Source organism: Micropterus salmoides, unplaced genomic scaffold (assembly GCF_014851395.1).
Source record: "Micropterus salmoides isolate LMB-PRFRI ecotype aquatic unplaced genomic scaffold, ASM1485139v1 Ms_hic_scaffold_7, whole genome shotgun sequence".
In the NCBI taxonomy this organism is placed as follows: Eukaryota; Metazoa; Chordata; class Actinopteri; order Centrarchiformes; family Centrarchidae; genus Micropterus; species Micropterus salmoides.
Window position 1 is genome coordinate 28,419,668 of NW_024044459.1, and position 12,587 is coordinate 28,432,254.

At 42.1% G+C, this 12,587-nt stretch overlaps 1 protein-coding gene across 5 annotated transcripts in view; it reads right to left on the reverse strand.

Moving 5' to 3' along the window:
- The window catches only part of mctp1a (multiple C2 domains, transmembrane 1a), a 161,513-nt gene that overhangs the window by 56,395 nt on the left and 92,531 nt on the right, over window positions 1–12,587 (reverse strand). For 3 of the 5 annotated variants that reach the window (XM_038703637.1, XM_038703635.1, XM_038703639.1), the window contains exons 6-9: window positions 11,817–11,855; window positions 8,616–8,780; window positions 6,965–7,095; window positions 5,583–5,769 (exon numbers count right to left, since the gene is read on the reverse strand). In XM_038703637.1, coding sequence (XP_038559565.1) covers window positions 5,583–5,769; window positions 6,965–7,095; window positions 8,616–8,780; window positions 11,817–11,855 — 522 coding nt within the window. The remainder of the gene's footprint in view (window positions 1–5,582; window positions 5,770–6,964; window positions 7,096–8,615; window positions 8,781–11,816; window positions 11,856–12,587) is intronic. The other 2 variants (XM_038703636.1, XM_038703638.1) reach the window with 1 other exon arrangement.

Consider the following 12,587-nt stretch of genomic DNA (forward strand, 5'->3'; position numbering starts at 1 on the left):
CATGTTTACTTGTTTATTCAGACTGAAATAATAAATAAAGATTTGCCAACTTTGGACAGTATTTTGTTTAGGCAAAGTTCTTGTATAGCTGCTGGTGTTTGGACATTTAAAAAGTTTGGCTTCTCTTGTTAAATGAAAAAAAAGTAGGAAAACATTTTTATATGGACTGAAGTACAGTATCAACAAAGTACCATATTTTGGTATTGTACCAAAAAGACAATAGTATTGTAATTTCATATTGATACACAGATACACACAACAGAACAGAGACTGAATGACAAAAATGAGAAATTTCTTTAATGTATGGATGCAGAGATATTTTTTTCACCCCGCCCAACCCATCATCCACAGTCCATCCCTTCCTCCAACCATACAAGCTCCCTGAGGGGACAGAGTTCAGCCTCAATCCATGATTGGTAGAGAGAAGACACCCATCCTCCACAAAGATTCAAATCCTCATCAGAAAGATAGACAGCAAATGATGGAGTACACAGACAGACAGACAGACAGACAGGTAGAGAAAAAGAGACCAACCCCCACCGCCTCATGAGTCTCCCCACGCCCCCATCAGCATGCAGGTGGAATGATGGGGATGAGGAGGAGATGAAAGGCAGGGATGAAGAGAGGAGAAAAATGTAAGGACAGAGTTGGCTTTCATGAAACAAACCCCCACCCTGTCTGTGAATGACATCTTGTCACTGTGACATCTTCTTCCCGTCTCTGTCACACTCAGACACACAAACACAAATGAATCAGCCCCGGCATAGGCTTATGACTCGCTGTCATCTTTGCATCGTGTCACCTTTCATCAGCGCTCCATGTAACATTTCACACACAGACACACACAAAGCATCTGCCCAGCAGCTGTGCAGTTAAAAGGGACATTTAATCAAGTGAAAAGCTCAAACACAAACCAAATGCTAACAACTTCCTCCACTTCCCACGCCTGTTTATCAACTCAATATTACTGTCTGTCAAGATCCACTGTCAAAGCTTGCCCTCCGCCCGTCCCACACTTTACTGCAGCCCCTTATCTCACTTCCTGTCCAGGTTGTGTCCTTTCTCTTCACCTTAGTGTAGTGCACCAGAGTGGGTGGGAGAGGTACTGCAGGGGTGTGTGTGTGTGTGTGTGTGTGCGCGCGCGCACACATACATGGTGGTGGGTGGTGAATTGCCACCACTTCAGCGGAGGTCATCATGTCCTCCTCATCTCATCCACCCATCTTGCGGCCACCTTAGGCCCATTAAGAGCCATTAGTGTGTGTGCTCCTTTGCCGTCATAATGCATAAATCTCTTCCTCTCTTTTTCCCTCTCTTTCTCTGTCCGTCTCTACATCTGGGAAACAGTAATTAAGGATGAAGGAAAGGTTACGATGAGCAATAGTACATCTAAGGCAGTTGTCACTAAGTGTATTGCATTGCGTTGTATATAGCTCTGCCGTTCAAAAAATCATGTGTACTCATTCAGACACATACATGCACTACATGCAAGTATACAGAGGCAGTCACAAACCTGGCAGGCATACACACACACAAAGAAGTCACAATTCAGAACGGCTATGAGAGAGACATTAATGAGCTCTACGCTAGCATCAGATCCCAGCACTCAGGTGTCTATTATCTTCTTTCGTCAATGGCCACAGATTGGGATGAGGAAAAAACACCTGCCAAATACAGTACAGTGACCTCATTTTGACCACAAAAGGCGTGGTGTGTGTATAGGCGCATGTGTGTGAGACAAAGTGACAAGGACATATCTAGGAGGGAATCAGGATTTAAAATCGGTTCCGTCTTCTTAGAGATTCAGGTTATTAAAGTGTGCACGCATGTACGTGTTTTTTATACAATATCCACACTTTGCAAGCCATTGCTACACACCGCCTTAAAGTAATCCGATGTGTGTATTTTCATGATGAGCGGGGTGGGGTACACTACTGAAGGCTGGGAAGAGCAAAAGATTTCCATTGCTGCGTCTTCCTCATTCTCATTTGTGAAGGTATCTGCTCTTTAAAGCTGTGATGATGACAGCATGCTACTTGTATTGCTCCACCAACCCCCTTCTTTTTTATTAGACAGCTGATGCAGTAAGGTACTGTTTTTGCATGTGTCTGTATGTGTGTGCCTGTTTGTGATTAGCAGTAGTGGATGCTTTGTGCAGGCTTGTGCTCGACAGCTGATTTCAAGCTGATAATAGCAGTCTGTAAAAATGTGCCCAAGCATAATAACATACACCTATACATGCATGCACACACACACAGGGCAGATTAGTCGGCTCTGAGCAGCACTGTTATGTATTAGTGGTGGTACTTGGTCTTATCAGAGCTCTTTGATAAGGTACATCTTTATTAAATTCTCCAACTGAAAGACGGCCAGTCTGGGGAAAAGGAATATGTTAATAGGTAGAGACCATTCAAGTCTTCTAACCGACCTCACTGTACCCCTACATCTGCAACACCCCACCTTCCTCCACCCTCTATCTCTTCATCCCTTCATCTAACAGGAAGGCCACAGCGGCGACAGACAAAGAGCCGAGGCTGCCGGGAGAGCAGGACAGAGATGGGGAGTGCGGGAGAGAGGAGGCAGGAAAAGAGGTAAGCGAAGGAAGGAAAATGTCTCGCCTTCAGCCGAGCAGAAAAACGGGGTCTGCACGAGTTGTGAGAGAGGTGAAATAGCTTTTTCTTTTCATTTTACACGCCTTCCCTTCCCGGTGCAACCCTCATCCTTTACCTCTCGCCCCCTATTACACACACTCACACACACACACACACACACACACACCCGCTCAAGCTCCCCATCCTCATTTTGTGGCTGTGAGGAGACGCACAGCGTGTGTGTGTCTCAGTCCTAGAGCTCCCCCCTCTGACCTCGGGTGGTTGCTGCAGCGCGGAGAAAGCAGAGTGGCCAACCTCCTGTGGCTAGCCAATAAGGCACCGCCACGGTTATGTAGGTCGTGGCACCCGTGTTCGGCCTGTGGAGCCTCACCACTGGTGCCTATGCACACACCGAACAACGCAAACATATACCGGCTGGGACGTACGGTTAACTGAAATTAGAACACATCCTATTATCTCAGACACACACAGCTAGTCACCATACAGTATTTAAACACACCCGCACATAAAAGAACACGCAACTAAGTGGTACTCATGGGACAATGTGTTCCAAAACTCTCCTAGATAATTAAATGTAATAGCTGCAATAATGATTAAACAAATGTTGTATCTGTTTTTTGTTATCAAGTCCTAAATGACACAAAAAAAGTGAACAAATCTCACATTTTCTACTGAAATAAGTTATGACTGAAAACAAATATGGCTGCAGCATTGAGTGATCACACCACACAGCATTCTGTTCTGTGCAGAAAAATGTCCCATGTCAAGGCTGTCAGTCAATTAAATCTACTGAAAGTGTGTGAGTTGTGTGTGAGTGTCTCTTTGTAGCATAGAGTGAGGATGACAGGGTGTGAAGGGTTAACTAGGCTAAGACAAAGACATAGGCTGAAACCATTGTGTTGAGTGGAGGGCCTCTGAAGCAGATGGGGCCACAGGGCTCTCGCTTTCTTTCTCTCTCTCTCTCTCTAATAATATGCTCAAATCAATGACAACTGGCTGACAAGCCAAGACATTTTACACATTAATAAATGAGCCCACATGCATTTATCACAAAAATAACATACACAACTCGGTGCATGATGCTAATGCAAATACTGCACAATACGTGTGATGTGAATCATAGCAACAGAAACAAATTAGCGATGTGAGCCTCCATCCTTTCCAAATAGTAAGTCTCAGTAGAGCCTGTGAGAGAATTGTGATCTCTCTTCCCCTGTGTTTCTTCCTCCCTTTCCTTTTGTGAATCTCCCTCTTCACCCACTCCTCTGCTCTCTCCACTTCTTCTACGCAGCTTCACACCACAGCTTATATCAAATCTCAGCACATTAGCTTGTGAAAAAAGATACTTGTTGATGTAAAAGTAATATTCTTCATAAAATGTGAATAAATTGTGGCTTTAGAACACGCAGAAGTCTGATGAGGGAGTTGTTTGACACAGTCTGATGACACAAAAGAAGCAATACTTTTCCTTGTCTTTGCAACTTGGACGTGTTGACGCATGTCACACAAGCACGCAGGAAAGGGGCAGAGGGTGCTGCAGCACCCCCTATTGACAGGGAGGAACACAGTGTGCAAATGACGTGCAGACTACATAATGGACACTACCGTTTCTATATGACAGCATTAAATACAGCAGGTCAGTGCTGAATGCTCTGGTTGATATTACAGCCTAATAATCTGACGTCAGCAGCTGTTTGCACTGTTTTGTCATGATTATGGGAGCTACACTGGTGTGATGCAGATCGGCTGCGACAATATCTCATTGTCTCATCTAAACTAGGGATGCAACGATTACAGATTTTGTTGGTACGATTATAGTCAGATGCCCACAGGTGTTGCATCAAGTTTGATATAGATTTTCGCTCCTTTAGCAGCAACGTTTTAATGGCAAGTTTTTGAACAGGTGATCCGTCATCTTCAGTAACACCCTGGTGTACCCGAAATGCTCCCACACTGCTGAGTTCAACCGTTTCTTTGGTGGAAATAAAGCTTCACAGTTTGGTCCAACCTGTGAGATGAGGTTGGTTTGGTCCCTCTGCCAGAGTTTAGCCAGTGTACATTAGTAGCCTCCATGTCTCTGATAAGCCTGGCACTTTAAGCTGGTGCACCGCTCGTGTAACTTTTTTTTTTCCATTCTGTGCAAGTTGCAACCGTTCCTTTCCCTGCAACAGAAACACTCAGTATAGTGGAGCCTTTACGATTAATTAACCGTGACGTTTTAAAGCCCGGTTAATAGTGAAACCCGGAAATCACTGCATCCCTAATCTCAAGTGATTTTCTCAGATTTATCCCACCTCTACCAGTACTTTTAACTTTCAAGGTGATTTCTTTATTGTACTGATGAGTGTTTTCTTTAACAGTTTACTTTATTGATTAGAGAGGCTGCTGTCAGTCATTTTAAACGTTTCCATGGGCACAGTAATGTCACAAGAAATACTGTGGGACATTTATGCAGCAAAACTAAAAACTATAGTTATAAACCTGACAGGACACAAAGAGGAAACTCTACAGAGGAAACATAATTCTACTTTTAGCTTCTAAAAAAAATTTAGACAGAGATTGATCAGGAGGACAATTGCTGCAGAACATAAATTAACATTAGATTCTGACTGATCCTGTTGGCGTGTCAGGAGATTTAAATATGAAGTTAGGCTGCTGTGCCCCGTGCGTAAATGCACACAGCGTCTCTCTTAATGGGGAGACGCCTATGTCACCCACCCCAAAATTCACAGAATGTATCGTTATTACATGCACAAGGTTTTCATGTGTTTCACCAAGTGTGGACACTGAGCGAGATCGTGTTATCAGTGGTTTTTATTTCAATTATTTTATTGATGGGTAATAGCCTATAGGCTACATATAATTACAGAGGTCCTGACCTCGGTGACCTCATAGCTGGTTACAACCATGCTTGTAACCACTCTGTTTTGAAGTGCTCACACAACACAAGGCCACTCTCAATAAACTCACATATCTCTGCATGATCTGGTGTCTCTCTTGTGGGTCGTCCAGCATGTTGACTGACAGGTCTGAGATAGAAACGGCGGCGGAAGCGGTGAGTGTAACCAGCAACACCAGCACACCTTCACCTTCCTCCAGTGGCAGGTCGAGCTTGTGTGTGCGTTCTTTATCGAAAAGCGACAGGTTGATGGTACACCTAAAGTGCACACACACAAACAAATAGAGACAGAATTATAGAGTTAGAGTATTGTACATTTTGCGGGCAAGCTGACTATGCTGAAACCATGCAAAGATACGGTGGACAATAAAGATTAACTTAAAGAAACGGTAGTATAGCCATTTTTGAAAATGTGAAAAGTAGTTAGCTAAAGTTATAGAAATCACACAGAGAGTGGTCTCTTATTTCCCTATAAAAACAAAGTCTCCACTCCATTATCACCTCATCAAATACACTGAACAAAATTATATATGGAACACTTTTGTTTTTGCCCCCATTCATCAGGAATTGCGTACAGCATGCCAATTGCACGCTTCTTCAAAACTTGCGACATCTGTGGCATTGTGCTGTGTGATGGAACTGCACATTTTCGTGTGGCCTTTTATTGTGGCCAGCCTAAGGCACACCTGTGCAATACCCATGCTGTCTGATCAGCATCTTCATATGCCACACCTGTGAGGTGGATGGATTATCTTGGCAAAGGAGAAGTGCTCACTAACACAGATTTTGACAGAGTTGTGAACAATGTTTGAGAGAAATAGGCCTTTTGTGTAAATACAGAAAGTCTTAGATCTTTGAGTTCAGCTCATGATGAATGGGGGCAAAAACAAGTGTTCCGTTTATAATTTTGTTCAGTGTAGATATCATACGTCGAACATTGCACAGGAGCATAGCAATAGTCTAACAGCCTAATAATAGTATACACATAGTAAGCGTCATGTGTGCAGGATATAAGCAACTACAGACAACTTTAAGTAGGCACTTGAGAGCATCTTCACTTTACTGAACTGATTTTCTGGTATTCCCATAGTATATCTCCAGTTAACTGCTCTTGGGCTAAAGACTTTTAAGCAATGACCTCTAGTGCCTCCATTCTGATTCTGAAAATTAGGAAAACCTCCCCTTTTCCTCAGGAAATTCAAATTTGCACAGGGATGCTATACTCATGGATACTGAACGGGAGGTAAAAATTGAGTTCATCTGTACAATTTTGAACAAAAATGATGGGAAATACCCTCATTGTGCAACCTTTTTATGTAAGACCTAACCTTTTTGAAGAGGTCCTAAAAGTCAAAGATGCATAACAGTCGCAGTGTATACTGTTCCACGTATAAACTGCGACGAAAGACTGAGATAGTTACATATCTAGAGAGACTGACGAAGACCACTGTACCTTCCCATGAAGTCATCCTTCTTGCCAGCATCTTTGTCCCAGACTGTAATGTCCACGAAGCCTCCCTGCTCATCATACAGGTGGAAGTCAAACTGCTCTCTCCACTGGGGATTCAGCGTTTTGGGAATTGTCTGAGTAAACAGCAGAAGGAAATACATTGGTGGTTCATGTGTCTCAATTGTAGTTAGTAGTAGTAGATAGTTTAAAGATCATGTCAATCATTTACTTTTTCAGCTTTATAAGACAATAAAAAGGGCTGAACTCTGTAAAAATGCACACAGAAATGGGAAACATGACATCTTCCCAATATACTTTAGGTAAAGTCAAGAATGAAGAGATAAGTGAAAAAAGAAGTTACAGTATCTCACAAAAGTGAGTACACTCCTAACATTTTTGTAAATATTATTATATATTTTCATGTGACAACACTGAAGAAATGACACCTTGCTACATTGTAAAGTAGTGACTGTGCAGATTGTATCACAGTGTAAATTTGATGTCCCCTCAAAATAACATCACACAGCCATCAATGTCTAAACCGCTTGCAAGAAAAGTACACGCCTAAATAAAAATGTCCCAATTTAGCTCAATTAGCCACTTTCTCTCCCCGCTGTCATGTGACTTGTTAGTGTTACAAGGTCTCAGGTGTGAATGGGGAGCAGGTGTGTTAAATTTGGTGTCATCGCTCTCACACTCCCTCATACTGGTCACTGCAAGTTCAACATGGCACCTCATGGAAAAGAACTCTCTGAGGATCTGAAAAAAGAATTGTTGCTCTACATAAAGACAGCCTAGGCTATAAGAAGATTGCCAAGACCCTGAAACTGAGCTGCAGCACGGTGGCCAAGACCATACAGTAGTTCAACAGGACAGGTTCCACTCTGAACAGGCCTTGCCATGGTCGACCAAAGAAGTTGAGTGCCCATGCTCAGCATCATATCCAGAGGTTGTCTTAGGGAAATAGACGTATGAGTGCTGCCAGTATTCCTGAGGAAAAGGGGAGGTTGTTGCTCCTTTTATTCAGACCATACGCCGCACACTGCATCAAATTGGTCTGGAAACAGTTTGCTGAAGACAAGCAGACTAAAGACATGGATTACTGGAACCATGTCCTGTGGTCTCATAAGACCAAGATAAACTTATTTGGTTTAGATGGTGTCAATCAAGGTGAGGAGGTAAGAGGACTCCAGTGGCAACCTGTGAAGCTCTGTTGAACTCCAGGGCAGTGCTGGAAAATAATGGTAGCCACACAAAATATTGACACTTTGGGCCCCCCCACTTCCCCCCACTTAGGGGTGTACTCACTTTTGTTGCCAGCAGTTTAGACATTAATAGCTGTGTGATTGTGATTTTGAGGGGACAGCAAATTTACAGTGTTATACAAGCTGTACACTCACTAGTTTACATTGTAGTAAATTGTCATTTCTACAGTGTTGTCATATGAAAAGACAATCAAATATTTACAAAAATGTGTTGGTTGTACTCACTTTTTTTGAGATACTGTGAGTGATTAAACATCTTCCATCTACAAAGACACATGTGGTTAAAGTGTGTATTTACTAAGTATTATATAACTGAAAAGGCCTGTCTCAAGTCTGGTTTCTTTCTTACTTTGATCACAGGGCTACAAATCAAGAGCTACATGGAGTACCTTGCTCTTGTACTTCTGGTGCCCCATCCTGAATTTGACGTAAGGGTCACTCAGGCCGTTGGCATCCATGGGCTGGAGGCTGCGACCTTCTATCAGACTGATGCTGACTATACCTCGCCACAGCTGGGCTTTTCTGTGTACATCTGACAGACGCATACTCTGATACTGCAGCACGCACGCGCACACACACACACACACACACACACACACACACACACACACACACACACACACAGAGAAACATTTCCACACACATGTGCATTTATACATACACAAGAATGTACACAAAACCCCACAAAATAAACACACACAACACACACATTATGCATTATTTCACCCGAAAATAGAATTATGGCTTGTATACTCGCAGTCACCAGGAAAATAACAGATATCAAAAAGATCAAGACAACACAGAGCTGAGCAGGCAAAACACACAAGATAACACTTAAACACAAAATGAGATAATTCTCCACGTTTTCCCCCTGAGCTGTGAGCTCAACTGACATGCCAGAGCATCACTATAAATTATAAAACATAGTACCCCACTATTCATTCAGCGAAAGTCTGAAATCTTGAACAATTTCTTGGGAGTGCTAAAAACACCATCACTGTTGGCAGCAACATTTTATTCACATTTGAGGAAAAATGAAAAGTATTTACTGAAAATCTACTGTAGATCAAATTGATTGCAGTCTGCTCAAGAATGTATGTCATTATGTCAGTCTATTCTTTTTTGTACAAATTCTAAATGATAAAAAAAAAAAGGAGACGAGTGATTTATAGACCGTCCATCCATTGTCTGTCCATTATCCAAACAGGCCGACGACTGAAATGGTGTTACTCTGGAAATGTCTTATTCCATCTGGCTGTACTGTAAGATGATAGGGCTGCAAATTCAGATTGATGATTCTCCATATTTGGAGTCTGTTTTTTCCCCCCCAACATTTTTCACAGCACTTACAGGCCTATTTAACCTCTCTTTGAATCATGTCAGTATCCTTCACTAAAACAAAGAGCAGGGTATTTATTTGTCAAACAAATACACCCCGCTCTCTCTCGCCCCTTCTCTCTCTGCCTTTCCCTCTCCTCCTTCCTCGTTCGGGAGAATTTATTAGCATAGCTTTTGTTTTGAGGGTGAATTTCATTAAACTCTGAACAAACCCTGCCTCGCAAGCACAGGCCTTTGATCTGGAGACGGAGCCTCTTAATTTCCATTCTCCAAACATTAAACAATGCGAATGGCTCCCTGCAATACAGCCAACCTCACATACAGCAACTCCCACATCTTTCATTTCTCCTGTTCACTTGCTGCTAACACACTGTATGCAAATTATGAGAGGTCGTGGTTATGTCCTACTCAAGCATAATCCTAATTGTTTCCTTGTTTTGTTGCTACACATTTCTTGTTATAGGAAACCATGGGCTATTTGGAGTGGCGAATCCACATCCCTCTGCCAGAGCACAGCAAGAAAGAGATCATGCACAGCGATGTTTGGAGGCTGAAAGTCTTATAAAAGATACTAACACTCTAACTAACTAATACAGCCTTGTACATGGTTCAACTTCTGTCAGCCCTTTGGAAGAAGAAAAACGTTTGAAGTGCCAAAATAAGCATTTTGCCTAGTGGTTAAGTTAGAGAGACCTGGATTTTATATGCGTCCGACTCATATTTATTATCTCACACTACTTCTTGAATAGTTTGCATCTTCCACTGTGGGTTCAACACTCCTTCATTAAAAAGTGGTTGTGTAAAAATAACAGTGTAACCGTATGTAGTTGAGAACGGAGGCATTGAGGCACTCAGGAGCAGCGCCGTTTTGGTGGGGTAGCACAGCAGTTAGTTAGTTAGCGTTTGAGCTAATTCCCGAGTCACAGGCAGGGTGGCCCAGTTAGGAGGCTTCAAAGGCTTGGTTTGGGGAAGCATGATACAGCAGGACGTCTGCCCAGTTCCGACCAAGCACACTTCAAATGTGCATCTGTGCCTCTTGGTGGATCTCAAACTTTCCACTGTTACTTAAGGAAACATTTGTTGCCTCTAGGTGCGAATTAGGAGATCTAAAGTAAACTGAGTTTCCAGATTCAGCCTGTTTCCTTCTCAATGACAACTTTTGACCAAAACAGGAAGAGATAAGAAATGTGGGCTTAATAGAAGCGATAACGAGAAATACAAAGTTTAAATGAACCCAGTTGTTTCACAAAATGGTCCCAGAAACTAATATGGCTGAATTTTGCTGAAACTCAAGGTAAGTGCTTCATGCATGAGCCAATTACAAGAAGCAGAACTTCGACCAGCATGCTTTCTGTTCAACTTGACAGCCAACAAGAATCACAAAAATTTAAACCAAAAGGTAGCAGTCTTATGTATAGCAAGATGGGAACTCAAAATAATGTGAACATCACAGTTTTACACTTAATGGAAAGGGGTCTAAGAGTACAATCAGTCCAAACAGACAACAATGAACAAACATTCATATAGCTGCTTTGATGTAGAGAACTCTTTTAAAACCCCTAAAAACAAATAATTTGCGTTATTTTCTCACACAGCAGCTGCAATACACTGTGCAACTTAAAGGTGGAAGCAGCAGGAATACATTATAATTGTGGCTCAAGTTGAGCAGAAGCAATGCATAATCTAACTTCTAAATTCAATATAGATCATTTTAATTGTCATGAAAAATATGCAGTGACTTCACTGTAAATGGCTCAAGGGTTAGCCAGTTTGTAAATGTTCTGAAAGTGAAACACTAAATAGGTTTCAAGTTGAAACAAAGCAATCGCAATGCATTACTTCCACCTTGGTGTAATTTTATATGACCGATGACATGCCTTCATATGTGTAAGTAGAGTTTACCTTTAGGCTAATGGCACTTGCATTAAAAGAAAAAAATAAATAAATAAAAAAAACAGTTTACATCACCTGAGGTGAGGTGATGTAAATGGCAGGTGGTATATTGCAGCTTGTGGAAAGGAAATAAGCTAGTGACAATGAGAACTAAAGAAGTGATAAAGAAAAAAATACTGCTAATACCACTGTGGAAGAAGGAAAAGGAAGGAGGAAGGGAAAGGGCCAGGGAGACTCCATCCATGTACCAGGACACAAGTGAAGAGTGCAGGATAGGTGAGGTACAGTGCGGTCGGTAGTGGGGTTACAGCACGGTCGGACGTTTGTGGGTGGGGGAGTTACATGCTGTTTTAGTTTACCTTACTAGATCGTTTCCAGTTCCTTCTCAAAAGCATGGTCTGTAAATGAGACAAAGCTGTTACAGAGCAGCCCCCACTGTCTCCCCCTTAGAGCTACAGGGTCAGAGGTTAAAGGGCATGATGTATGAAGATGTTCACCCTGGTCTGGCGCGGGGGGGGGGGTTAGAAAAAGAGAAAAGGGTAGCTGTCATTCATGCAAGTTAAAGGTTCAGTGTGTAAGTTTAAGTGGTATCTAGTGGGTCACTCACCGCTCACCCCTCACTTTGTAGGCACGTAGGAGAAGCTATGCTGCTCAATAATAGGCGTGATCCTCCATTTTCTCCAATTTCTCTTTTCTTATTACTTCTTACAAACCAGGCGACTACTACTACCACCTTCTTCTTTATACGTATTCAACATATTGACGAAACACGCTCTGTAAAACAGTTGTACTGTAGAAACATAATGGCGCAACATGGCGACATCCATATAAGGACCCTGCCGTGTATGTAGATAGAAATGACTCATTCTAAGGTAATAAAAACATTACTGTTCATTATGTAAGGTCTTTAAACACCACTGAAAACACAAGTATATTATAATGCATTTCTGTCAATAGATCCTCTTAAATTTTACACACTAAACCTTTAAGTAAACAAGAAGTGTATGAGAAGTGTTTTTACTGGTCATATGGTGTATTTGCAGACACACACACACACACAGATAAACATGTACATTGGGGAGAACAAGTATTTGATACACTGCTGATTTTGCAGGTTTTCCTACTTATAA